The sequence below is a fragment of the Anser brachyrhynchus genome (genome assembly GCF_964034855.1).
Source record: "Anser brachyrhynchus genome assembly, chromosome: 27".
Taxonomy (NCBI): Eukaryota; Metazoa; Chordata; class Aves; order Anseriformes; family Anatidae; genus Anser; species Anser brachyrhynchus.
In genome coordinates, this window is record NC_137720.1 from 2,889,346 (window position 1) to 2,913,258 (window position 23,913).

General features: G+C 46.8%; 2 protein-coding genes across 8 annotated transcripts in view; both read left to right on the forward strand.

The window, feature by feature from the left end:
- Window positions 1-1,537: 1,537 nt before the first annotated feature.
- Window positions 1,538-13,404, forward strand: RBBP5 (RB binding protein 5, histone lysine methyltransferase complex subunit). Of its 7 annotated transcripts, none has more exons than XM_080568816.1 (14): window positions 1,538-1,842; window positions 2,483-2,508; window positions 2,599-2,771; window positions 3,211-3,351; window positions 3,782-3,944; window positions 4,407-4,516; window positions 4,686-4,805; window positions 5,083-5,236; window positions 5,345-5,416; window positions 5,964-6,081; window positions 6,676-6,745; window positions 7,402-7,631; window positions 7,914-8,108; window positions 11,471-13,404. In XM_080568816.1, the coding sequence occupies exons 1-14, from the start codon at window positions 1,824-1,826 to the stop codon at window positions 11,494-11,496; spliced, it is 1,617 nt and encodes a 538-aa protein (XP_080424942.1). In that variant the 5' UTR covers window positions 1,538-1,823; the 3' UTR covers window positions 11,497-13,404. The 7 variants fall into 7 exon arrangements, with proteins under 7 accessions (XP_080424942.1, XP_080424945.1, XP_080424946.1 ...); XM_080568819.1 differs by having other exon boundaries at window positions 7,914-7,991; window positions 11,468-13,404; XM_080568820.1 differs by having other exon boundaries at window positions 7,914-7,991.
- A 223-nt stretch (window positions 13,405-13,627) lies between these two features.
- The window catches only part of TMEM81 (transmembrane protein 81), an 80,144-nt gene continuing 69,858 nt past the window's right edge, over window positions 13,628-23,913 (forward strand). Inside the window, exon 1 of the mRNA XM_080568822.1 lies at window positions 13,628-16,275. Within this exon, the coding sequence (XP_080424948.1) occupies window positions 14,890-15,681 (792 nt within the window). The 5' untranslated portion in view covers window positions 13,628-14,889 and the 3' untranslated portion in view covers window positions 15,682-16,275. The remainder of the gene's footprint in view (window positions 16,276-23,913) is intronic.

Consider the following 23,913-nt stretch of genomic DNA (forward strand, 5'->3'; position numbering starts at 1 on the left):
AAATGGCTTGTATAGCTCTTCCTATGTACTATCTCCAGGCACTTATCTGATGCATTTTTTTGTGTTGTTTGTAGCTACGTTGATGTCTTGTTTCCATTTGGTTTGTCTTCTTGCATGTACAGCATCACAGATCAGCAGGTTTTCTCAGGCTTAGCACTGCTACTTCTCTGCACCTTTTTTTTTTCCATTGGGTATAAAGTTCTTCCTGGCTGAACATGTTTTGAGAGGCTTCACACATTCTGTTTATCCTTTAAATCAGTATTTTTTTCCCCCTGCCCTCACTTAGAACAAGGAAAAAGCTATACTGAGAACTTGAACATTCCTCAATCTGTGACTACAGGCATGGGTGTGCAGTTATGTGACGAGATGGGGAAGTGGGACCAAACCCAAGTCCTGTTAACCTTGGGTGGTGAGCTGAGCAGGTCCTCTTCTCTCAGACAAGGCTACCTTTACAGCTTTGTCTGCTGAAGATGTTTGTTAAAATATGTTTTAAAATGAGGTTGTGAAAGGGTACTTGTTACTGAGGCATTGTACATTGTGCCCCTGCCTCAGCAGGCTCCTGTTGTGCATGGGAGCTGTTCCTGTCACTTAAACAAAAGCAAACTCCCAGCACCTGGGGCTGACTGCTGGGAGCAGTAACTCCCTGCCTCTAGGCCTGCCCTGCTTAAAGGGGAGCTCAGGCCAAAGATTTTAGGGAAAATATAACAAAATCACTGTGTTTACAAAGGTCGCTGTGAGGCGTACAGCGCCAGGTGGGTGAGGAGGCAGGCTCCAGGTGCAAGTACTGAGGGAAAGGTGCTGGAACTTGCTCTACATTTTGGGATTCCCTAGCCCACTTCTCAGCCTTCCCTTGCAGACACAACCTGTGGAGAGGTGAGCTGGGAGAAAACCCCGATAAATAAGAAAACCCTGATAAATAAGAAAGGGCAGCCGAGAGGACACTGGGGGGCTTTCAGGGGGAGCTGGGGGCACTGGGTGGCCTGTGGAGGTGGCTGTGGCAAGCTGTGGCACCGTTGTACCCCCACACCTGCAGAACAGGGCCGAATGCCCCAACCCACCTTAATTAGGAGGGTTAATTACTCCCCCTAAGGGCTCGCCGTGGGGCTGCGGAGCTCCCCCCATGTCCCAGGGCCCTGCTCGGGGCTCGCAGCTCCCCGGGGCTGGTCCGGCTGCTCCTGGCAGGGCCGTGACGGCGGCGAGCGTGGGGCCGAGCCTTTATTTCGTGTTTTATTTCGCGTTTTATTTTGTTTTATTTCGCGTTTTATTTTGTGTTTGTGCGGCCCGGCCCTGACGGGGAAAGGAACACGTGAGGAAAACGTAACGAGCCTGCTGCGTGTGGAAAAAAAAAAAAAAAAGTACAATAACCATCACGACCGACACCGAAACCGTTGTGTTTTTACTATTTTTTTATTTCCTGTCACCCTTCATTTCTTTACACCCGCGGTGAAGCCGCTCCTTTCACGCCCCCCCCACCCCGCCCGGCCCGAGCCGCCGGCGGCGCCCCCCGGAACCTTCGGGCCGCGGCCGCGGCGCCCCCCCGGAACCTTCCTGGGTGCGCCCCCGCCGGGCTGCCCGCCGCGCTGCCTGAGCGCCGCCCCCGCCCCGCCGCCGCAAAACGGGGCGGAACGGAGACACCGCCACCCGGCCGCCGCCGGTCGAGGCCTCCCCGGGCCGAACGGAGCGGGAGGGAGGGGAACCGCGGGATCCGGCGGAGGAAGGGAGCTGCGATCCGTCAGGCGAACGGCGGGGCGGCGAGGCGAGGCGCGGAGGCCCCCGGAGGGGTCCTACGGGGACGGGGACGGAGGGAGCGGGACGGCGCCGCGATGAACCTGGAGCTGCTCGGTGCGGCCGCCGGGGGCGGGGCCGGCGGGGGGGGCAGGGCCGGGCTGGGTCGGGCCGCGGAGACCCGGGCCCAGGGGGCCGGGAAGGCCAACGGGGTCCCGGCCGGTACCGGGAGGGGGGCAGGGGGGTGATGGAGCCCCGTGCTCGGCTCTGGGCCCCTCAGCACCAGGACGTGGAGGGCCTGGAGGGCGTCCCGAGAAGGGCTGCGGGGCTGGTGGAGGGCCGGGGGCGCAAGTCCTGTGAGGAGCGGCTGGGGAGGGTTGGGCTGGGGAAGGGGAGGCTCAGGGCAGAGCTCACTGCGCTCTGCAACTGCCTGAGAGGAGGGTGTGGGGAGCTGGAGGTCGGCCTCTTCTCGCAGATAACCAGGGATAGGACCAGAGGGAATGGCCTCAAGCTGCGCCAGGGGAGGTTCAGGTTGGGAGTGAGGAGACGTTTCTGCTCAGAAAGAGCGGTCAGGCCTTGGGAGGGGTTGCCCAGGGAGGTGGTGGAGTCACCGTCCCTGGGGGTGTTCAAGGGAAGGTTGGACGTGGTGCTTGGGGGTGACAGTGGTGGTAGGGGTAGTTGGACCTGATGATCCTGGAGGGCTTTTCCAACCCTAATGATTCTCTGACTCTGGTGCTGTTTTTGCATTTTATTGCAGAATCCTTCGGGCAGAACTACCCCGAGGTAAGTGCTCCCTCTCCTACACCCCTTGTCCCTGTCCCCATCCTGCTGCCAGCAGCATTCAGCCAGACCCTGACTGCTCCTTCCCCGCAGGAGGCTGATGGCACGCTGGACTGCATCAGCATGGCCCTGACCTGCACCTTCAACCGCTGGGGCACGCTGCTCGCCGTGGGCTGCAATGATGGGCGCATCGTCATCTGGGACTTCCTGACCAGGGGCATCGCCAAGATCATCAGCGCCCACATTCACCCCGTCTGCTCCTTGTGGTGAGAGAGGGCTTATGTTTTTTTTCAGAAGGCTGTAACTGCATGCTTACTGCTCTCTGAGCTAATAACCACCACCTCAGGAGCTACCAGGTGCGAAAGGCTGCTCTCCTTTTTGTTAGAATTTGCCTGTGTCTGTGTTTGCTGGGGATCAGGTGCTGTGATAGCCTGACTGCTCTGGATACCTGTTCCTGTTAGCCTCTGAAATGCAGCACGTTGTGGGATACAGAGTTGCATTTTAGGATGTTTCCCTTTAAAATAGTTTGAAAATACAGTATGTCTAACAAGTTTGGGGCTGTTAAGAGTTCACAACTTGTTCTCACGCAAACAGTTCTGTAGCTGAACCTGATAATTAGGTCTGATAATTTTACGTGACTATTGGTGGACACATTTTATGCATTTAAGGAGTAACTCCTACTTGAATTCCCTCTTGTCACTGTAGCTGGAGTCGAGATGGTCACAAATTAGTGAGTGCTTCAACCGACAACATTGTGTCACAGTGGGATGTGCTCTCTGGAGACTGCGACCAGAGATTTCGATTTCCTTCGCCTATCTTGAAAGTTCAGTACCACCCTCGAGACCAGTAAGTCCTGCGAAAAAGAGTTTGAATGCTCTCCTTTGGGTAAAATTAATGATTATCAAAATACTTTACCGTGTTTTGTGAAGTAGATGCTTTCAGCATGTCTTCTTTATGTGATTGGATTTGTTGTGGCTCTTTTTATTATGAAAGTATCAAGAAGGGAGTAGAGTAAACGTGAGAATTATTCACAGTACTTAGAATTGTGCGTAGAAATGTCTTGTTGAGTTTATAAGTTAACTTTATAAACGTAGAGAAGCTTCCAGAAAAGGAAAGGAAATGAAAGAAGATACCAGCTAAACGTCATTTTGCAGTGTAACACTAGAGAAAACACAGGGTTATACTACAATATACTTGAGATTTTTTTTTTTATATTTCTAAATGAGAGAACTTTTTTGGAGAACAAACTATTAATTCTTCCTTTACTGCTTTGCAGAAACAGAGTTCTGGTTTGTCCCATGAAGTCTGCGCCGGTGATGCTAACCCTGTCAGACTCCAAGCACGTTGTTCTGCCCGTGGATGATGATTCTGATCTCAACGTTGTGGCCTCCTTTGACAGGCGAGGGGAATACATTTATACAGGCAATGCCAAGGGGAAGGTGAGACTGTAGTAAGAGGCACTGGGTGCAGTATCTTAGATTATTTCCTGTCTTTATTGAGATGCTTAATGTCTCTAGGCTACGTTCTTTGCTTTAATATACAAGTAAGGCTTCCTCAATGTCTCTTGAGTAGTTGATATGATGTTGACACGATCATCTTCACCTTCCTGTTTCATCTTTGAAGATCTGTAGCATATGAATCTTTGTCTGAGTTAGGCCTTTTGTGTTCCTGTTGTCTTTGACTGTATTTGTTGGATCCTTTTCCAGTGTAAATAAACCAATGTTAATGTCGCAGAAGTGTCGCAGAAACTGTAGTAAAAACTACAGTTGCAGAGCCCCAACTATTCCTGTGTAGATTGCTGAGGCTTCTGTTTTCAGGGTTAGTAGCAGGTGTGAAAGGTACCGAAAGTGGAGTGAGTCATAATGAAGACACTGATTGCCTTCTGTTTCCTTAATCTTCAGATCTTGGTCTTAAAAACAGACACTCAGGATCTTGTTGCTTCCTTCAGAGTGACAACTGGAACCAGCAACACCACAGCTATTAAATCAATTGAATTTGCCCGGAAAGGAAGGTGAGTTATTTCCTTTATCAAGTGCTACCTTTAAAGATGAGCTGAAAGCTACTGACTATACAAGGTCTTAAGAACTGCCACAATTATTTCATGAAACATATTCTGACTCTTTCTTTTCTTTTTTTTTTTTTTTTAATGCAATACATGCTTTGTCCAATCTTTCCTACAGCTGCTTTTTGATAAACACAGCTGACAGGATAATCAGGGTGTATGATGGCCGTGAAATTTTAACCTGTGGCCGAGATGGGGAGCCTGAGCCGATGCAGAAGCTGCAGGATTTAGTGAACAGGTAAGAGGCAGCAGAACGGGTGAAAGTCTGTCTTGAAAAGTTTGCGTTTTGTGTGTTCTGTACTAATGGGAGCATCTGCACAAAGGGTAACTCAGTATTTTGTTTGGTGTAATGGACAGGTGTTTTTATTTGAAACTTGTGAGTCACAATTTGATTGAAATGTAAATGTTATTTGTGGATGGAAGGATATAAGTTCTCGGTATGGAGAACAGTCCTCCGTCCTCCATGTTGTGCTGTTGTTTAATTGCCTCTCTTGAATTTTTTCCTTTGCGTGCAGGACCCCATGGAAGAAGTGTTGTTTCTCTGGTGATGGCGAATATATAGTAGCAGGTTCGGCACGACAGCATGCTCTATACATCTGGGAGAAAAGCATTGGAAACCTAGTGAAAATCCTTCATGGGACCAGAGGAGAGCTGCTCCTGGATGTAGCAGTAAGAACACTGCCCACTATTGCTGAATTCCTTGTTATTTTGCAAACTAAGCTTTCTTAGTTCCGTTTACCAATTAAGCTCCTCTTTTCTCTTTTCACATAAACCTAGTGGCACCCTGTCCGGCCAATCATAGCTTCCATTTCCAGTGGTGTTGTATCAATATGGGCTCAGAATCAAGTGGTAAGCATTTTAGATTATTTCCTTAAGAGAATTCCATGGTGGTTACCATCCTAGCAGACTGAATGTGTGTTGAAATCCTTTATTGAATCCCAATTCAGCAAGCTCTCTAGCTTCACCTGCCTGACTTGAAAGATGTTTGCCATCTAGTTGAATGTGGGGAGGGTGCGTACACTTCAGCTGCTGAACTAGTTAAGCTTTGTGTTAAGTCACAGGGACATTTTATGCAGGGATGGTGTCCTTCTGTGTGTGTTAAGTATAGGAAATCGGAGCATGTGTGCCAAACCTGCAGTGGATAATACTAACATACAAGTTTGGTTTTAGGGGTAACAACATACATTGCAATATCTAAGGAGTATGGTCATATAGGAGCTGATTCATGCAGTTCCTATTTGGCATATGATTCTTGATCTGACTGAGCCATTACTTTTGTGATCTTGCACATGGCTTGGGGGACTTTAAGGCAGCATCAGATTGTAATTGCACGAGTCCTTGCTGTGGTTGCTGTTACTTTGCGTAAAGTAAAATTCATCTTGAATTCGTGGTTTAGGAAAACTGGAGTGCCTTTGCGCCTGACTTCAAAGAACTGGATGAGAATGTAGAATATGAAGAGAGAGAGTCCGAGTTTGACATTGAAGATGAGGATAAGAGTGAACCAGAACAGACAGGTAACTCCTAAACTGTGTTCCTGCGTAGCAAAGGTGTGGTCAGCAGTTCAGCTGTTATCAAATCATTCATAGTCCAAATATATGATCATAATAAAAATTAGTGGTCACAGTAGTATACGTGGGTAGTAAATGGCAAAATAGCAGCGGATAAGTGAAGATATGTAAATCGACAGTCAGTGTGATTCCTCCTAATTGACATGCCGTATTTGCTTAACAAAACCTCCCCTTTCCGTTGTGTTTTCAGTCAAAGGCAGTAGCAAATTGACCCGTGGTTGTCTGGGCTTGCTCTGACCAGAAGCGATGCTGAATTTGAATCAATAGCAGCACAACTTGGCCGCTTGGTGGTGCCAAAAATTTGTGTACTGGAAAAGGCTAACGTTACTATAGAAAGAAGTAAGGATTTTTCCCAGCACACCACAGAGCTCTCCTCGCTACCAGGCTTTGCAGTACTTCACACATTTAGATTACTTTTTCTCTAGCACTTTCTAATATTAAAGTGTAATATTGGCTTGTGGCAACAAAGCATTAAAACAAATTCTAAGTAATTTGTTCTTTTCACTGTTGTCTTTAATTCTTTTTTCCCCTGATTCTTAGGTGCTGATGCTGCGGAAGATGAAGAAGTGGATGTAACTAGCGTGGATCCCATTGCTGCCTTCTGTAGCAGGTAAAAGAATAATTTTGTTTAAAGTATGAATACAAAATGTATCACTAAGATATGCAGCGCTCCCCACATATATTTTTTATGTCTTTCCTGTATTGGATAGAAAGAGTTACTTGTGTGAAGAGCTATTTGCAGGGGCTAAGGTGCATCTTTGTGTATGGATTGCTACATTTCATGCAGTTGCAGCACAAACAAGGTGTACGTTTCAGTAGTTAATCGCTCTGGGTGAGGAAGATGAAAGAAATGAGGCCAAGATGAGCCATGTCCCTTTGTTTCTCATTCTTTTAATACTCAGTGCATCTCTGAGAAACAGTCAAGAGTGTCATATTTTTTTTCTTCTCTCTGTCCCAGAGTCCCCTGTTAATTACCATCAGTCTTGCATAGGAAAACAATTGGCAGTATTTGACTGTGACGCTCATGTGGCATGCTCTCCCTCTAAGAATGACAAGCCTCGTCGTCACAGCATTTCCACTTTCCTCCTTAATGTCTTTGGTTGAGGTATCAGATATTTGTAGAGAGTTCTCAAGCTGCCAAATGCCTTGATCAACTACACAGGATGGATATACGACTGCTCCTTGCAGAGGCAGGTCTTGGTTTGTGAACGTGAAGGTGTTAAAGGGCACTAGTTTTAAATGAGAGCCTACTTTTTTCTTTCATAGTGATGAAGAACTGGAGGACTCCAAGGCTCTGCTTTACTTACCCATTGCTCCTGAAGTGGAAGATCCAGAAGAAAACCCCTATGGGCCTCCCCCTGATGCTGTTCAGAGTTCTTTAAGCGATGAGGGAATAGGTTCTGAGAAGAAGAGGCAGTCCTCCTCTGATGGACCTCAGGCACCAAAGAAGAAGCCCAAAACCACCAACATTGAACTACAAGGAGTACCTAATGATGGTGATTAGAAGCTGCCGTTGTTTTAGTGCCTATTTTGCATCTGACATAGTTTTTAGCTTTGCCTAGTCAGAATACTAGGTGGCCGCTTGTTGATTGTCTTTTCTGTGAAGTTACTTCTCACAACAATGATTAATGGCCACCTACTCTGCAAAGTTTGCTGGCCTTTTGCAAACTAGAAATGAGAACAGGCATCCTGAAACTAGTTTTTAATGTTGTTTGTATTTTAACATGATTTCAGTGTCCTAACGGTAACTCATCTTGGTAACACATTGCTTTCCACAGAAGTCCATCCGCTGCTGGGTGTGAAGGGAGATGGTAAATCCAAGAAGAAGCAAGCAGGCAGGCCTAAAGGATCAAAAGGTAAAGACAAAGATTCTCCATTTAAACCGAAACTCTACAAAGGGGACAGAGGTGCTTTACCTCTGGAAGGAGCAGCGAAGGGTAAAGTGCAGGCGGAGCTGGGACAGCCTTTGACAGGTAAGGACACTGTGAGCGTCGTTGCTTGCTTGGTGGCCTTGCTTTGTACAGACCCTGACTTAATATAGTCATAGCATTTTATCTTCCCAAATGGCACCTGCTCACTAAATGTTTAGCTGCTGTCAAGGACAGGCAAAATTTTACACTTTCTTTGTGGAAAGGCTTTTGATATTTTTAGTAAAACTGATATCCATGCATGTGGTGTTGGATATAATGAGCATGTAGGGTTTTTGATAGAGATGGAGCACTATTTCAAAAGCAAGATATCTTGTGATGACTTCAGTCTTTTTGTTAACTTCTGTCAATTCTTACATTCACAATAACTGTGCTCAGTTTGGCTGGGTAGATTTTGACAGCAAAAATGTAAATAGTGAAGGGTTCAGAAGCTTAAACTGGTATTTTGTGCTATCAATGGTGTAATGAACAAAAAAATTCCGTAAGCAGAACTAGGAAATGAAACAGATATCAAAAACTTTGTTTTGAGGGTTAGAAATACTGCCTGCTAACTTAGGAAAGGTTTTATTTCCCTCTTCTCTGGGACTCAGCTAAATGACCTCGTAACTGGGGTTTTCCGTTTCCTGTCTGAACTAGATTATTGTTATAAATGGTCTCTGCCAAAATACACACCTGTGACTTTCCACTAGGCGAAGTGTTATGTTGCTTAAAGGAGTGTAGTAAAAGATTGAGCATTGCCTGTTTGATCAGTGGACCCGAAGATAGAAATCAGGAGCTGAGTTTTACATACATAGCTATGCAATAGCCTTAGTTAAATTCCGGAAAGCACATATGCTGTAAAAGACGACAGGTTTTGTTGGCCCTTTCTACGTTTTTTTAAATGGTGTTTTGTTGGTTGCTTACTCTAGAACAAGCCTTGCAGTCACCTTCGTTAGGGCCCAGCTGGTGACAGTGTTTCCCATCTGTCTCATTTGTTACTTGAGCATATTTGGGAGAAGTTCATTCAGGAGTAGCAAAGGAAGTACATGTTTGGATTAAATGATGTGGGCTCCGCAGAGAACTCAGGGCTGATACATAAACGGATTCAAAGATACGATGTAATTGATATATCAAATTTTGCATTTCCTTGAACTCAGCAGCTGCTGCTGTGGATTTTAGACTGCACAGAGTTGATTTTTGTTTTTTAACTCCTTCCTTCCCTCACTGCTGGTCCTACGTTACCCACCTTGCTCATTGTCCTTCCTGCTCTGCTCCTGTTACGTTGCTTGTACTAGTACTGATAACTGCTGTGTGCAGAAAAAAGGGATGTGATAAAAGAAACCTGTCTATAAGTGGCAAAACATGGTGAATGTTTTCTGGGCTTCTATTTAATCTTTTCACATTGCCCCTTACAAAATCAAGAAGTGAAACAGATAGCCGAGAATATCATTAGGCCTTGTTTGTAGCCTGAGCAGTACAGATTAGGTTCTAGTGTCGGGGTTACCAGGCAGGGCAGTTCTCTCTCGATTTCTCAGGTCATTAGGGGCAATCCAGTGTGCTTAGAAGTACAGTAAGAAGGAATTGCCTGGGTCAGTACAGATTCTCAGATGCCTGCTGGCATCTGTTAAACATCCTGACTTCTCTATTGTGCCATGCTGGGTGGGCAAGTCTAGTCTGAAGACCAGATGAATATAACCCTTCATCAGCAAGCCTGTTGATTGCTTTCTTTTATCACTCTGCTAATTAACATGGCCATATGCAAAAGGACATAAAAAAGAGAGGATCGTGCACTGGAAACTTAAGAATGTGGCTTCCCAAACAAATTTCAGTGGTTAATTGTTTCCAAAAAAAAAAAGCTGAATATCTTAACTTATCCATATTTAAGGAGCTGTATAAGCACTTCAGAGAACCGTGTGTAATCACTTTCAGAGAAATGGTTTAAATAGCAGGTATGTTTTTCCTTTTTTTTTCCCAAGGTGTACGTTTCTGTAACTTTCTTATCACTCTTTACTAATTTGCTTGGTCTATCATTCTAGACAGATCTCAGTGTCTTCTTCCTGGCAGCTTGTAATCGTTGCATAAATCGTTGTTGCATCAATCTGCTCTATAGAGCTGTAGGAAAACATTACTCCCATTTCCTCTAACATATTTCAAATGAAGCAAGATTCTAGACAGGCACCTGTTTTTTTTTTTTTTTGCACATAATTGGAAATCATATTTGGGAGGATTTTTGTGTGGCTTTGCTTATAGTTTTCTGTGCGATACTTACAGTCTGACTTGCTTTAAGAGACAACTGTGCATTTTTACTTGCTGCTGCTGCTGAGCTTTGGATGCAAATAATCATAGCAAATAATCAATATTGCTACGGTGGACTTCTGTCTCAGTAGCATCTGTTACTGTGCTCCCTTATACAGTACCATTGACCAAACAGATCATGCAGTAGGTCCCACCAGTTAGTATTGGAAGCGTCTGTATGAGTCGTATGATGAAAGTAACAGTCCACTAAAAAAAAAAAACATCATTTGGATCTCTCAAAGCTCGCAGTCGTCTTCTCACGAAGTTCATGTCTGTCTTCCTTTGTTCTCTTTATGGCTTGCGCTTATAACTTCTGTTTTGGGCAGCCAATTTTTTCTTGGGTCTGCCAATGTTCCACCACTCGCAAATGCGTGTTTTCAAACTGAAGTGGCCTTCTGCTTGCAGTGCTGGAGCCAGACTGGCTTCTCTGTGTCTCTTGCATGAAGCTGTCAGTTCTGCTAGTTCCTTGTGCTGTTGCTTTCTGATGTGAGTGATCAGTCCCTAAACCAGCCTCTCAATGAGCGTTTTTTCTCTGGCAGCTGTTGTCTGAATTGCCGTAATACAGCGTCTTCTGCAAGCTGTGTGGCTGGGACCTGGAGCCTGCTGCAGGCTGTCTCTGTGGCTGCGCTGTGCAGCCCGGCAGTCAATGTCCTAGTGTTAAAGCAGATGTGTCAAAATCAGATTTCAGTAAAGACAAACTGGGAAGCTTGATCTATTTTATGGTCTTAGAACAAAATCATGCAGCATTCTGATTTAACCCCAAATGAAGTGAAACACGTTCTTTTCAGTTGTGTTTCTGCTCTGAGATTTTGGGGTTGATGAATCCAAAAATTTTCCACCAGGTAAGTTTGCTTGTTCCTCTGTGGAATAAAAGCTCAGAGGTTCTTAGCCACCTTGTCCATGCCTATGCACGTGATCTCAAATGCAAATACAGAAATACTGAAGATCTCAATTTGTCATAGGTACTATCTTGTTGGTTATATCTCGTTCTGGAAAGAATAGCTTTATCTAGAAAATCTTGGTCTTTTTTTTTTTTCTGGAAATGTTTGCAACATTTGGTGGTCTCTGGTTTCTGGTAACACCTGTTTGAGCCTGATGATTTATTTTTCACCTGTCTTTGATCTCTTTAGCAGGTGGTGCAATCTCAGAATTGTTATGAAGACATTCTTCCTTATCTTCCCCTGTTCTTTCCTATATTGGCACCATAATATGGAAAACAGATGAAATGCTCAGTCAGAATGGACTGACTATAATACAGCAGCCTGATTGTTCATGGATTCAGGGAGTGACTTTTATAAGAAATGAATATTGAAGAGGAAATGGCCTTCATTCTTCCTTAATTGCCTCTTCATCGAACAGTGTAAGATGCTGACTCTCAGGTCATGCAATTTGCAAAGAGACTTAATTGGACTGCCTTTGTGTTGTCATATATCACTATTTCTCAACTGAGCTGGTACCCAACACATTGCCACTCCAGAGCTTGTCAACCTTTTTTTAAAGTAATTTTTTTTGTTCCTGGATTGAAGAGTACCTAAAGTGTATGGTGTTTATTCCTGATACCATATGGCTTTGTATCCTACAGACTTCCCTTTCTTTGCTGTTCACTTTCCTTTCAGCGAGTTGCAGGTCCTTCTCTGCTAGCTGCATTACCTTCTCAGCTTTTCCGTTAGTTCAGTGCGATGTCTTCTATGCTGACATGCCTAGTGAAACACTGCTACTGATTATGTGCCAGGTTCGATTTCATCTCAAGTGGATAGAGACGTAACGTGAAGAATCAAGACACCCTCTCAAGTCCACAAAAAATGAATCTTCATAGAGTGGATATTTTAGACATGAAGGATAACTCTGCTTGTGGGAAAAGGAACAAAGGAAAGTAGCTGTAGATAAAATACTCGGTTTATATGCTTTCATCTAGACTGTAATATGAAAAGCTGTGTTGGCAGTTTCTTTCCGTCCTTGCAAGTGTTTTTATTCTGTTTCTTTCCTTTAAGATGTACTACCAGAAACAATTGGTTTCCTCCTTTGCTGGTGTATGCTAGCAGTTACAGAAGAAGCAGAACCAATATTTATCCTAACTGAAACTGTATTTTTTCAGTAATCTTTCCAAGACTTAAAGATGAAATGAGTAACAATGTGATCGTGTAAAAAAACAAAACATATGGAACTCGAATTTTTTAAACGATCTTTTGTTTTATTTCTTTTCCACTTCTGGATCAAGAATAGAAGAACGATGAATGCTCGCAGCTTCTTCCCAGCTGTACTTCAACCTTTTATTTCTTAATGACATTTGTAATGTTTTTTTTGTGGGAATGGCAAGAGACGCTTTCTCTATCCAGTACCTACAGCCTGATCCTTCTGCACTAGACCAACAGCTTGTTAAAAGAAAGCTTTCATTCCTAATGCCCCTTGTTTTGTAGTGACTTTTATGGTTCCTATGCAATTACTTCATTTTTTTCCCTAGTTGTAATTATTGAGATATCTCTATGTATTTAAATTTTCAAAGTATACTGCAGACATTAAAAGCCAAGAAGAGGAGTCATAACGAGATGTGTTAATTTACAGTCGGAAGTGTGCAGGAGTAGCATGAGATAGAAGCACGAGAAGAGAGGAGACATTTTAAATCGGAAGGATTTTTTAAAACTGGTATTTTCATTTCCGGCTTTGGTACAGTGGTCTGCTTAATGAAATCTGTTCCCACGTGTACAGTATTAGTTTTCTTTGTTCTTTCTGCTTATAGGACAATTTACGTCTTTTCTAGAACGCTGTCATGTCAAATCCACCCAAATGTGGCGTGGCTGAGCTCACAAGCTTTCAAAGATGCACAGGCAATGGTTCTCTAGATTATTTTCAAGCATATTATTTGCCACAGACTCCAGCCTTCATTTCTGTTAAAACTTCCTTGTACAGTGTATATGTCCTTGGTTTATTTTCTTCCATCTTTTATTTTATTTTTTTTTGGTATGTGTAGTTTTGTACAGTATTTGTCAGATACTGGCTTGCTGGTAGCACAAAGCAGTGATGTTAGTTTTTGTGTCTGTAAATAAAGATGTATGTTTTATTTCCTAAAGTCAATGGTTAAGTCTTGGCTTTTCCATGTTTCCTGATCGTTTTTATTGTGACAGTGGCTAGGAATCCCACAACACAGCTCTGGTGCAAATGCAAATGTGTTGTACCTTTACCACAGCTGGTGTGTTGTGTTCCTTTTGTTTAGATTTTGTTTTTTTTTTTCTTTTTTTCTTTAATGTGGCATTTGGTTGCAGTAGTAAATCTCTAGTGTAATAAAAAGCGCTGTATACCTGAGTGCACCTCTGGGACAGCTGTGCTGAAAGGGGAGCTGAGCACAAAGCGTACCGCGGGTAGCCGGCGTAACTGGATGTGAAACATAACTGTATTAGATCTTCCAGAGTTATCATTTTAATAAATTAAGGGGTGTTTAGAAGCAAGGATATTTGTTAGCAAAGCTGTTGGAGAACATGGCAATCTAACCCTTTCTGCAATCCGTAATTCAATTGCTGGCAGGGAGACAATTATTATTGAACTGGCTTGACTGTAGTTCAATTACTGCATCAAAAGATACAACTTTGACTTTTTTCAAGGAGAACTTCTTTAGTAGCACATTTTTCTTTTGGGACGCTTGAATACTTGGTGAATTACGTTGGGATGTTTCCTCTTTATGCGCCCTCCAGCCATGACAGCGTACAGGGGATTTTGGTTTTACAAATTCATAAACTGAACGTGGAGATTTTGGCTCTGAGATCGCTCTTTGGAGTCAGTGGCTGTACGTGACGCAGCGGATGGGGCTCAGGAGATGCCCTGAGGTCAGCGCTGTTGAATCCCAGGCAGAGCCCGTCTGTGACATCGTCACCTGGGAACGTGAGCTCACAGAGCAGCTTTGCTGAGCCCTGTGTAGAGATGGATGGCATCAGGGATACAACCCTGTTCACCTGGCCTTTGATCCCTGGGTAGTGTGATGGCACTGAAGTCAAAATCTCGTTTTCATGGTCTTGGTCACTTGGGCATTGCCTTGGATTTTTGGGATGTGCACATGTGATAAAACCGCAGGTGCTACCTAAGTCATGATGATTTCCTCGCACTGAACAGTGCTATTTTAAAAGTTCCAATAATTATTACTTATATTGTTTTATAGCCTTATGAGAAAATTAAAATGGAACAATACAGTGGAAATTCATTAAAAGAGCATGTAAAATCTTATGGAGATGGAGGGAGGACTTCATCTTTTTTAACTAGTCAGATAGATCCCAGTTGCCGGATAAGGCGAACTTAAACATTCTGCTCCGAGACCCAGAACTCGGGATTCATTCTGACCGACACAGCGATGTGCTGCATCTTCTTTAGCAGTGTTACACTTCAAGCCTGTCTCGTTAGAGGATATTTCCTAATGGAAGGGTTAGGTCTTAAAGATGATGCTGGTGGCATTTCAGAAATACTAAGTATGAAGGCTTACAAAGAGTGATTTATTTTATTCTTATTATTTTTTTACTGCTGAATTTATACGGCTTTAGAGAGTAGCACATCTGATTGATAACTTGACATGAAGACCTTAGGGAACGGATGCATCCTTGGGATGCTGTCTTGTGCTTTCTACCTTCCACTGGCAGTCTCCTTTCAAAAAGTCACCATCCCGGCAGAGCTGAAGTCAGTGGTAGCTAAAGTCGCTGTGAACGCCACGTCCTGCAGCGTCACCTGCGGGCTGGGCTTCAAGCTGGAGGAGATGTGCGAGATCACTCCGGCCGGAGAGAGGAGGAGCTGCACCCTGCGCAGGTCTCCCTGCCTCACCACCTGGGGCTGTGGGTTGCTCCACTTCACCGTCCCGGTGGGCAAACCGTTCGCGTTCAGCTGCCTGAGCTCGGACACGGTCGACTTCGTTAGCCGAGCCTATACCTACACGTGGAGGCTCGCCCCAGGCCTCATCACCATGAACGACGTCCTGTTCGGACCTTTCAGAAACCCCGGTTATGTTGTCCGGTTTTCCCCCACCAGGGAGTCGGACGCGGGGACTTACCGCTGTGATGTGCGGATGCTGAAGACGTTCAGGGTCATCAAGAGGGTCTACTTCGGGGTCAGAGTGATCCGAAATGACTTAGTGGATCTGAACTTTCAGAAGTCCTTGACTCACGAGCAGAAGCTAGCAGCAAACGAGGAGGAAGGAATCAAAGGAAACGACACCCACACAGAAGTGCAGCAGCAGCAACACTTCTGGCAAAGAAAATCATTTTATAAATCCCTGATAGGAATTGGAAGCGGAGTGATAGGAGTTCTCTTACTGAGAGCAGCTCTCCGCTCTTTGCAGAAGACTTTGAGAAGAAATGATGCAGAGACATAACCTGAGTTTTAATGCAATTGCTGTTCTCTGTCTTGTTTGTGGTAACAAATACAGCAATATTAGTGTCGACGCAGCTTTTCATGGTGAGGTTTGTTAATTTGGCAGTTTGTCTGTTACCAGACTGAAGCTTAACAAAACAATTGGTAAGTTAGCACCGAAGCGTGGGTCTTAGTGGTGTAGCGCAGGCAGTGTCCCCAGGTGGGGCAAGGCTCTTGTTCCCTACGTGGTGTGAAAGGATGCCTGATGTGCTCTACCCCTGGAATGGTCCAGACAGAAGTTAAGAGGACACTGAGCCACAGAAAACTGCCCGATACTCCTCTGACTAGGCTTTATTTTTACCTCTAGTTGCTTTGTTTGTTTTGTAGCTGATAACTTGGCATCCTGCTTCTGCCTTGTTATTTCTTCTGCCTTGCCCAGAACTGCGGCGATGCGGGCTGACCCAGGTGGCTGGCTTTGGTAGGTGGTGTTCTCCAGCAAGAGGCGCAAAGAAGCGAGGATGCAGCAGCTGGGCCCGGAAACGTGGTTTCCAGACTGCCTGCTGTCCCCATCAAACCCAAGCAGTCCACCCTCGGGAGCTGGGTGTGCAGGGACGAGGTGAGCCACCGCTGCCTGCTGTCTCTACGGATGTTTGTCTCTTGCCGCTGGAGCTCAGGAAACGAGTATCAAGTGAGAGCTGGGAGCTTCCACTCTCCTTTGTAGTTTAGAACAGCAAGGCAGGGAGCAGTAGGTAGCACAAGCAAATCTTCAGTTTGAGCACGGCTGCTTGGGAACATAACGGGGTGTTTTTAATCACAGCTCCGAGCTGAGCTCACTCCTAAAAATCTTTAAAGGGGGAGGAGAGGGAAGAGTTCAGTGGGCTTGTGGATCTTTCATTTTTCCTGGTGACTAATAAGGATAAAACATGCAGCAACTCAGTAGGGAGTACTGTTTCCCTCTTGGTCGCAGAATCCACTGAGGGACCTATTAAGTGCATTCTCTTTCTAGTTCCTGCCTCAATTTTAGAGTAAACAACTATATTTACTAAGTCCATTTCCTTTTTTCTATGAACTAAAGTACAGGAATGCATAGCACATCCAATTCTGTGGAAAATAATGATACAGCTCTACTATTTAAGATCAAAGCGTACTACTTTTTTTTCTTTCTGCCAGAACAAAAAAATGCTTTAATGTCAAAAGAGTTGGGTATACAAGGAAATACCTCGTTTGCAGAGCCTCCTGTGTAAGGAAAAAAAATCAAACTGAAATGCAGTGAGCCAAATCTTCAGGTATGATTAAGTAGCTAATAAGTTTATCGAGACAATGAGCTGTGGAGCACGGGGCTGCCTGGCCGTGTCTGAGTGGAGAAGCAAGCCCACGATCCGGCTTGAGTTCTCAGTTTGTAGCTCTGCCAAGCTCCCTGCTTCTGTGGGAGGACTTCAGTGGGCACAACCGCTGCAGAAGTCTGTAAACATGAAGGGAGCCATTCAGCAGGGACAGAAGGTGCCTCTCTTTTTAGTAGCTTGGCTCTGGGGGGCACGTGGGAGCCCTTGGGAAGATGCCTGGTCCCCTCTTGCCATCTGGGGTGACCCTCGGGGAAGGCACGGGTGGGTTGCTACACCGCTGGGACAGACAGCAAGGGGCTGTATGAAAACATACAGCAGAACATCTAGCAACCTGTTCCTAAGGCTCAGAAGCTCCTGGATGGTGATCCAGTTGTCCAAGATTTTCTTGCTTCTGTTCCTCATCAGTTTCCTCCGACTCAGCCCTGCAATACTGAAGTTTCTTCTGTGCTCGGCGCTGGCTTTGTCCTCGCTCCGCTGTTCCTTCTGGCTCTGCAACTCTTTCTTCTGTTTCTGTTCCCTGGCCAGAAGCACGCGCTGCTCTCTCTGAGCCTTCCTCCAGGATTTCCGAGTCCCGAGCTCGCTGGGGGTGTCCTCATCTGTGGTCAGCCCGCTGCCTTCTTCTGTGCCTCTCCAGGCCCTGTCCTTTAGCAGCCGTTCTTGCGTTGCTTCTGCGAGGACCGCTCGCTCCCTTCGGCAGCCTCCGTCTGTTCCCGTTAGCCCTGCTTTGCCCTCTGGGCTTTCTCTGCAGCTCTCTGCATTTGCTGACGCTCCGGCCGGGTCGCCGAGGCGCTCTGCAGCAGCCGTGTCCTGCAGCAAGCTGATGGGGCTCCTGGAGCGATGCGCCTGACGAGGAGTTTTAAGCTCTTTGGGGCCATCAGGGATGCTTGGTGGTGGGCACACACCTCTGGCTGGTTCTGCTCCTTGGTTCTCACTGGGCACGTAACTGGATTCCTCATCGCTGTTGCAGTCCTGCGGCAGCAAGTCATCAAAGAAAGCCCTGCAGGGAAACCAAACAGATACACAGGTTCCTCCCCAGCCAGTGAGAGGGGCTGGGGCTGTGCTGGGCATGCTGAGGGTTACCTGTACACGTATTTTTTAACTGAATGGCCAAAGCACAGAACCAGGACCTAGGCAGCAGCTAGCTCAGGCTGCTTTAAGGTCAGTAGCTGCTGCTATTGGAAATCCAGTTTGGAGAAGTGTGGGTTGATGATGTGCTTTGCATGCTATGGCACTGCTGCTTTTTAGGGGATGTCTCTCTATCTCCAGTAACACGTACATACCAGTCCAGGCAGAGATCTAAACGTGATTTGCTGCAGTTTTGTTCCATGTGGCATCGCTCATCCCCTGCTCCAAAGTCCGTCTGGGTTGCGGCATGAGATGTTTGGGGGAAGCTTGTGGGCAGGCTTCTCTTTGTGCATTTCCACTGTAGCGTGGTCTCCAGCGCTCTGGACTCTCTCTAGGACCTCCTGTAAGCTGGCTCTGGAGGCATCTTTCCCAGTGACCTGGTTAGAAGGGCAGCAGATTGCAACGAGTCCGTTCGATACTCACTGATTTATGGTTTTCAATGCAGAATTCCTCCTCCCTGGCGGAGCTCCCCCATCCCTGAAGCTGGTGGCTCTCCTGCTCAGCAACATCTCCCTAATTCGGGGAACAGATCGAGGTAGTTGGGCTTTTACTCGCTTCCTCATTGTGCTGCAGAGATAAGAGATGAAATCATATCTTTGCATCTCAAGTGTGCTCATAAGGTCAACGTGAAAAAATTATTACAGCAACTCCACGATTTGCACTGATCTACCGTTAAACTTCCCTGTTGATACCTGCTGTAGGTTAACCGGTTTCTTTTATCTTGAAATGTATTTCTTGTCAGCTGAAATAAAAATATGGCGAGCCGCTTCCAAGCAGGGTGAAATGCGTTGACTCAGATTTAACACCACCGTTTGAGCTGGCTCTGTGTACAAGCGAGACCTGGATTTTGGCTCTTCTCGTTGTGCCGTCTTCTCACCCCCGAGGAATTCTCTTTCCCAAACCTGTAAAAAGCAGCAGCAGCAGCAACCTGCCCGCTGTACACTCATGCTTCAGACGCCCTGGGGAGCCTGGCTGCATTCATCCAGTCCGGATCTCTCCTGTCGATGGCTTTCTTGGTGGCGGGGGCCCATGGCTCGCATCCCTGGATATCCCTGCAAAGGGACCCTTGCACCTTTTAAATATATCTGGGCAAGAATACAAACAGTTAATAAAAACTGAAGCGGGCACCTTCTCTAAACATGATTTAGAGAGCTCTTTTTGCTTACTAAATAGGAAGAAATGGGTAACAACTTTGTAAGCTGGGGATGCTCGTGGTAGGAGAGAGGAGGCTGTGGGGTCCCCTCGGTGCGGAAGAGCCCCGTGTAGCAGGAACAGGCTTGTGCTCGGTTCGGGAGCTAATGGTTAAAGCCAACAAAGAGAAGCTGACCCCTCTGGAAGGGTCTCCTTGCGCTTTGTAATGTAAATGCGGGGCTTGCGTCCTGTGGGCAGCTGTGTTTTAGAAATGCAGAGAGATTACATGAAAGGTCCAGGACAATCCATTTTCTCACTGCTTAGCTGAGGAGGTCAGAGTGGGAGCCCAAAGGGTCCTTCATCTTTTTATTGCATCCTTCCTTTTTTTTTTTTTTTGGCCCAGGGGAGCAGGGAAGATGAATGTATTTTTTTAAGTTGATTTAAAGATGGAAGGCAGTGATGGAGAGTGCGGCTCCAGCATCAGGAAGGGTGGAATGAGGCCTTTTCCTGATGTGGCTGCTGTTTGAAATGGTACTTTGTTATGTGTTTGCATTTTACAATCTGAAGTGGTTTTCCTAATGTTTGCTTTAGCAGGTCTGCTGGGGGATGGAGAGGAAGGAAGGGAGAGCAGGCTGTGCTGTGGGGGTAAGGGGTTACAGAGGGGGAAAGGGGAGCTCAGATGGACAGGGAGGAAGCAGCTGAAGCAAGGGCCCTTTGAAACAACACTCTCTCCTCCTCCCTACGTGTCTTTCTGTCTTCTCCCATGCTCTGCACGTTTTCTGAGTCACCAAATCTGTTCTTCCCAAACTGTCTGAATTGTAGAAAAATGTCTTTCCCTGCCCTGACTTTGTAATACAGTGCCCGAACTTCTTCCTCCACCATTTCAGCAATTGCTTGTCTGCCTCACCTGGAGGAGAGGGCTGCAGAGGCTGCATGCGAACCAAACCCTGCTTGCTGCCAGTTCCCAGCCAGAGATTTTTTTGTGGTACAGACTTCTGCTGCCTGCTGATGGTCCTAGGTATTAGGAAGCAATTAGTATTGTACATACTAAAGCCAGACAGATTGTGTGAGGGAGGAAGTCAATTTGCTAATGGAATTAGCACTTGGAAAGAACGAGGTAATAACAGAATGGTGAGGCATAGGCAGCTGTTTAAATTGCTGTTAGCTACTGAAGCTTATCTAAATTGAATAACTAGATTGCCCTAACTGCTGGAATTTGAATGGCAGCAAAGAGAAAAACAACCCCCATATGCTGCTTTTACACCAAGGCAACGTCTGGGCTCCCGTTCTCTGCACGCTGATCTCTGGTACTTGTCCTGTGTGGTCCTGCAGTTGCCTGCAGCAGTTCAGTGATCTGCTGGGATGCAGCTCTCAGACTTCAGGTGTCACAGAAAGGCAGCGAACTATTTCCCCTCGGTATTTCTGCCTACAAAAACCCCTCTGCTGGGCCCGGGCCTGCCCAAATCCCGTAGCAAGGGCTGTCCTCGCAGCGGCTGCAGCCGTAATGCCTGCGAGCCGTGCGGGGAGCCTTTCTGCAAACACACAGGTGCTCCTAGAAAAACCAGGGTGGTTCTTAAATGCAGCTGGTGGTGGGGTTACAGCGTGCAGCTCGGTCTGGCTCCGTGGGAAGAGCTGGGAGGGGTGGGTGTAAGTGGTGCTCACAGCACCCTTCAGCCAGCATCGGTGCGGCACGGCGTGCTCGCGTTGCCGAAGGACCCTCCTGTTCGGGACCCTCCTGCTGGTCAGGGCGGACACATTTCTGCTCAGCCGCGTGACGCGCGGTGGCATTTAATGATGGCTCTTGAGAAAGCAGAAGTGCCCTCGCAGAGGACGGAGCGGGGAGCGATTCATCTCCGTCCCGGCCGCTCCCTGCTGGGTGCTTTAATGACGCTTCCCTGCCCTTTACAAAGCCCCTTTGCTGCCGAACTCCCAGAGCTAATTACGGGGCTCCAGCGCCGAGCGGCTCGCCCGCGGCTCCGCGCAGCATGGGGCAGAGGGGCAGGAGCCTGCGAGGGGCCAGAGCGCAGCTGAGCCCGGCCTCCTGGGGCCTCATCCTGCCCTCCCTGCGATCGCCTTGTTATGTGGCACCTCCCCCTGGGGCAGCTGGGGCTCCTTGGAAAAGAAGGGGCTGCTCTGCACCATCCTCCTCGCCGTACTCCCTACCGTCTTCCCCTTCTTCCTCCTCGCCATCCCTTGGGGCTCGCGGTGGCTCCCGGCCGCCCATCCTGCTGCAGCCGTCGTGCGCCCGGGGGTGCTGTGGGGAGAGCTGGTGCTGGAGGGGGCTCTGGGTCTGCCTGGGGCTGGGCAGTAACGGTGCTCTCTCGACAGCCTCGGAAATCCTTGGAGCTGGCAGCCTACAAGCCAGCTTCGGGGGAGCAGTTGGGGTTATTTACGGTGTTTTTGCTGAAGGGGGCCCTTCTGCCTTTGTTCCAAAGATGAGACTTGGATCTGCGGCGCTTTACTCTAAAGTGTATTCCTTGTCTTTTTTTGTGAGCTGTTTTATAGGGTTATAGCCTGTAAATGGAAATGGTTAAATGTGGTAATTGCTTTACAGGCTGCATAAAAGCAAATGCGTCCCGGATGGGCTGAGGGAAGGGGTTTGGGTGACATCTCCTACGGCTGGTGCTGCTGAGCCCCCTTCTCCCCTGTCCACTCCTCAGCACAACTCCAGCGGGGACCGCAGGCCTGCACCTCGCACGGCTGCTCCGGTTGATCTCTTGGCACCCTTCCTGAAGGTGGAAGGAAGCTAATGGATTTTTTTAAGGCCAGAAGGGATGACTGTGATGAGTTAATCTGACATAACGTAGACCAGGTGATTTCATGCAGTGCCTCCTGCAATGATGGAAATTATTTTCGGTAATGTAAGTGAACCTTTGTGAGCCTGCTAGCTCGTGGCTGATCTCGTGGATATCTTTCCTGGAAGATCTCCAGTCTTGGTGTAAAGGCTGCTATTGATGATGAAGCTCTTTTGGCAAGTTATTTCGAAAATCAATTACCCTTTTTGCTAATAAGCTGCATGGGATTTCTGACTAGAGTTTTCCAGCGTGGCTTTCTAGCCGTTGGAATACAGCCAGGTAAAGCACGTTACGTTGATGTATTTAACCAGACCCTCAGTAACCTCAGTTCCTTGCCCCAAGGACAGTCTCTCCTCTTTCCATTAGTTATCGTTGTCACGGGATAGAGTTAGAGTTTACTGTATCTTAATTGAATTAACTTTTGCTGAGGAGTTCAGCTCCACGTGGATGGGGTCTCGCTGGGCTCCTTGTTTGTGTGAGTGCGTGCAATGGGCAGTCAGGAAAATACTCCAGGGCCGGGGGGACTCCTGAGCAAGCGAGGTACCCGACGCATTTACAGCTGGACACAAGCACTCCAGACTCCAGGAGTTGTCTAAAGTCTCTGAAGGTCTTTATTTATGAACTGCGTGCTACCGTAGCCAATAAATAACCATAATTACAGTAAATACAGTATGCTTACAGTGTTCCCCCTTTGTTTTTTCTTAAAAAAATAGCGTACAACAAAGTTACAGAGAAGAAAACTGCCCTGTCCGTGTTTAGTGGCGTTGGATTAAAATATTCCCAGCAGAGGGCTCGTGCGGATGGGGGAGAGCTTTGCATGTTCAGAGCAGGTCAGGTTGCGAACCCCCAGGCATTAACTGACGTGGGTGAAGGCATGAAAGGCGTGGAGCATCTCCCGTTCCCGGCACAACATTTAAGTCTATCCTGATCTACATCTGAGCTGTTCCTGATTCAAACCCACATAGCCCAGTGCTGAATTTAGCCCAGACAACCTAAAGCCATGAATGCAACGCTCAGTCTGTGACTTCAGTAGCATCAGGTAGGTTATTGTGTGTTAAATACAAATAAATCAGAACCGTTTAGCTCCGCTCGTTTGGGAGTCTCAGAACGCTTCACCCGTGTTGCTTACTCCTCGCAGCATCCTCGTGAGGTTGGTTTTGCTGCCAAGAAGTAAGGCGGACCCTGTGAAATGAGATGACTTCCCTTAGTGAGCCATCACAGTGCTGAGAGCAGAAAGCAGGCACTTAACTCATCCCTGTAAGTTAATCCCTAAAGTAAATGCTCAGAGCAATTACATGTGGGGGATTCTTAATGAGACAGGAAATTGATTTGCAGCCTAATGCGACGGTGTAAACCCAATGAACTCAGTTAAGATGTTGAAATCTAAGTTTTCTCCCCTGGCTCTGAACACCTTTCCTTTCTCTCCTTTTAACCCCTGTGCTGCATTTTAGGAAGCTCTAACTGGTGTCACGGGAAGTTTTTCGCATCTTTTTCTCCTCTTGATGGCTTTGGTTAGGCTTTACATTTAGGGTTTTTTTTACAGCCTGGATAAGGTTATATTCTATAAGTTTAACTAGGTACAGACGCTGCCTTGGCTGTGCCTTGCTAAATGGCTAGGTGTGCGCGCGGATCCTTCTCTGAATGTCGCCTAACCCCTGATAAGTAAACCAGAAAAACATTTTGTCAGAACGTGGTTGTGTCTATGTACAAAAACTGCGCTGTCTGGTCTGGAGGGGGGGGCGGTTAGCCTGCAACTGCCCTGGCCTGAATTTGGCCTCTCCCTGCAGGTGGAAAACCTTCACTGTCCCCTGCCGCCCCTGTCCTTCAGCCAGCGTGTGCCCCTGTGCTCACCTGCAGCGC

Coding starts and splice junctions, on each gene's coding strand:
- RBBP5 (XM_080568815.1), top strand. Junction 2,772..3,210: donor CACCCCGTCTGCTCCTTGTG/GTGAGAGAGGGC, acceptor TTGTCACTGTAG/CTGGAGTCGAGATGGTCACA. Junction 3,352..3,781: donor CAGTACCACCCTCGAGACCA/GTAAGTCCTGCG, acceptor ACTGCTTTGCAG/AAACAGAGTTCTGGTTTGTC.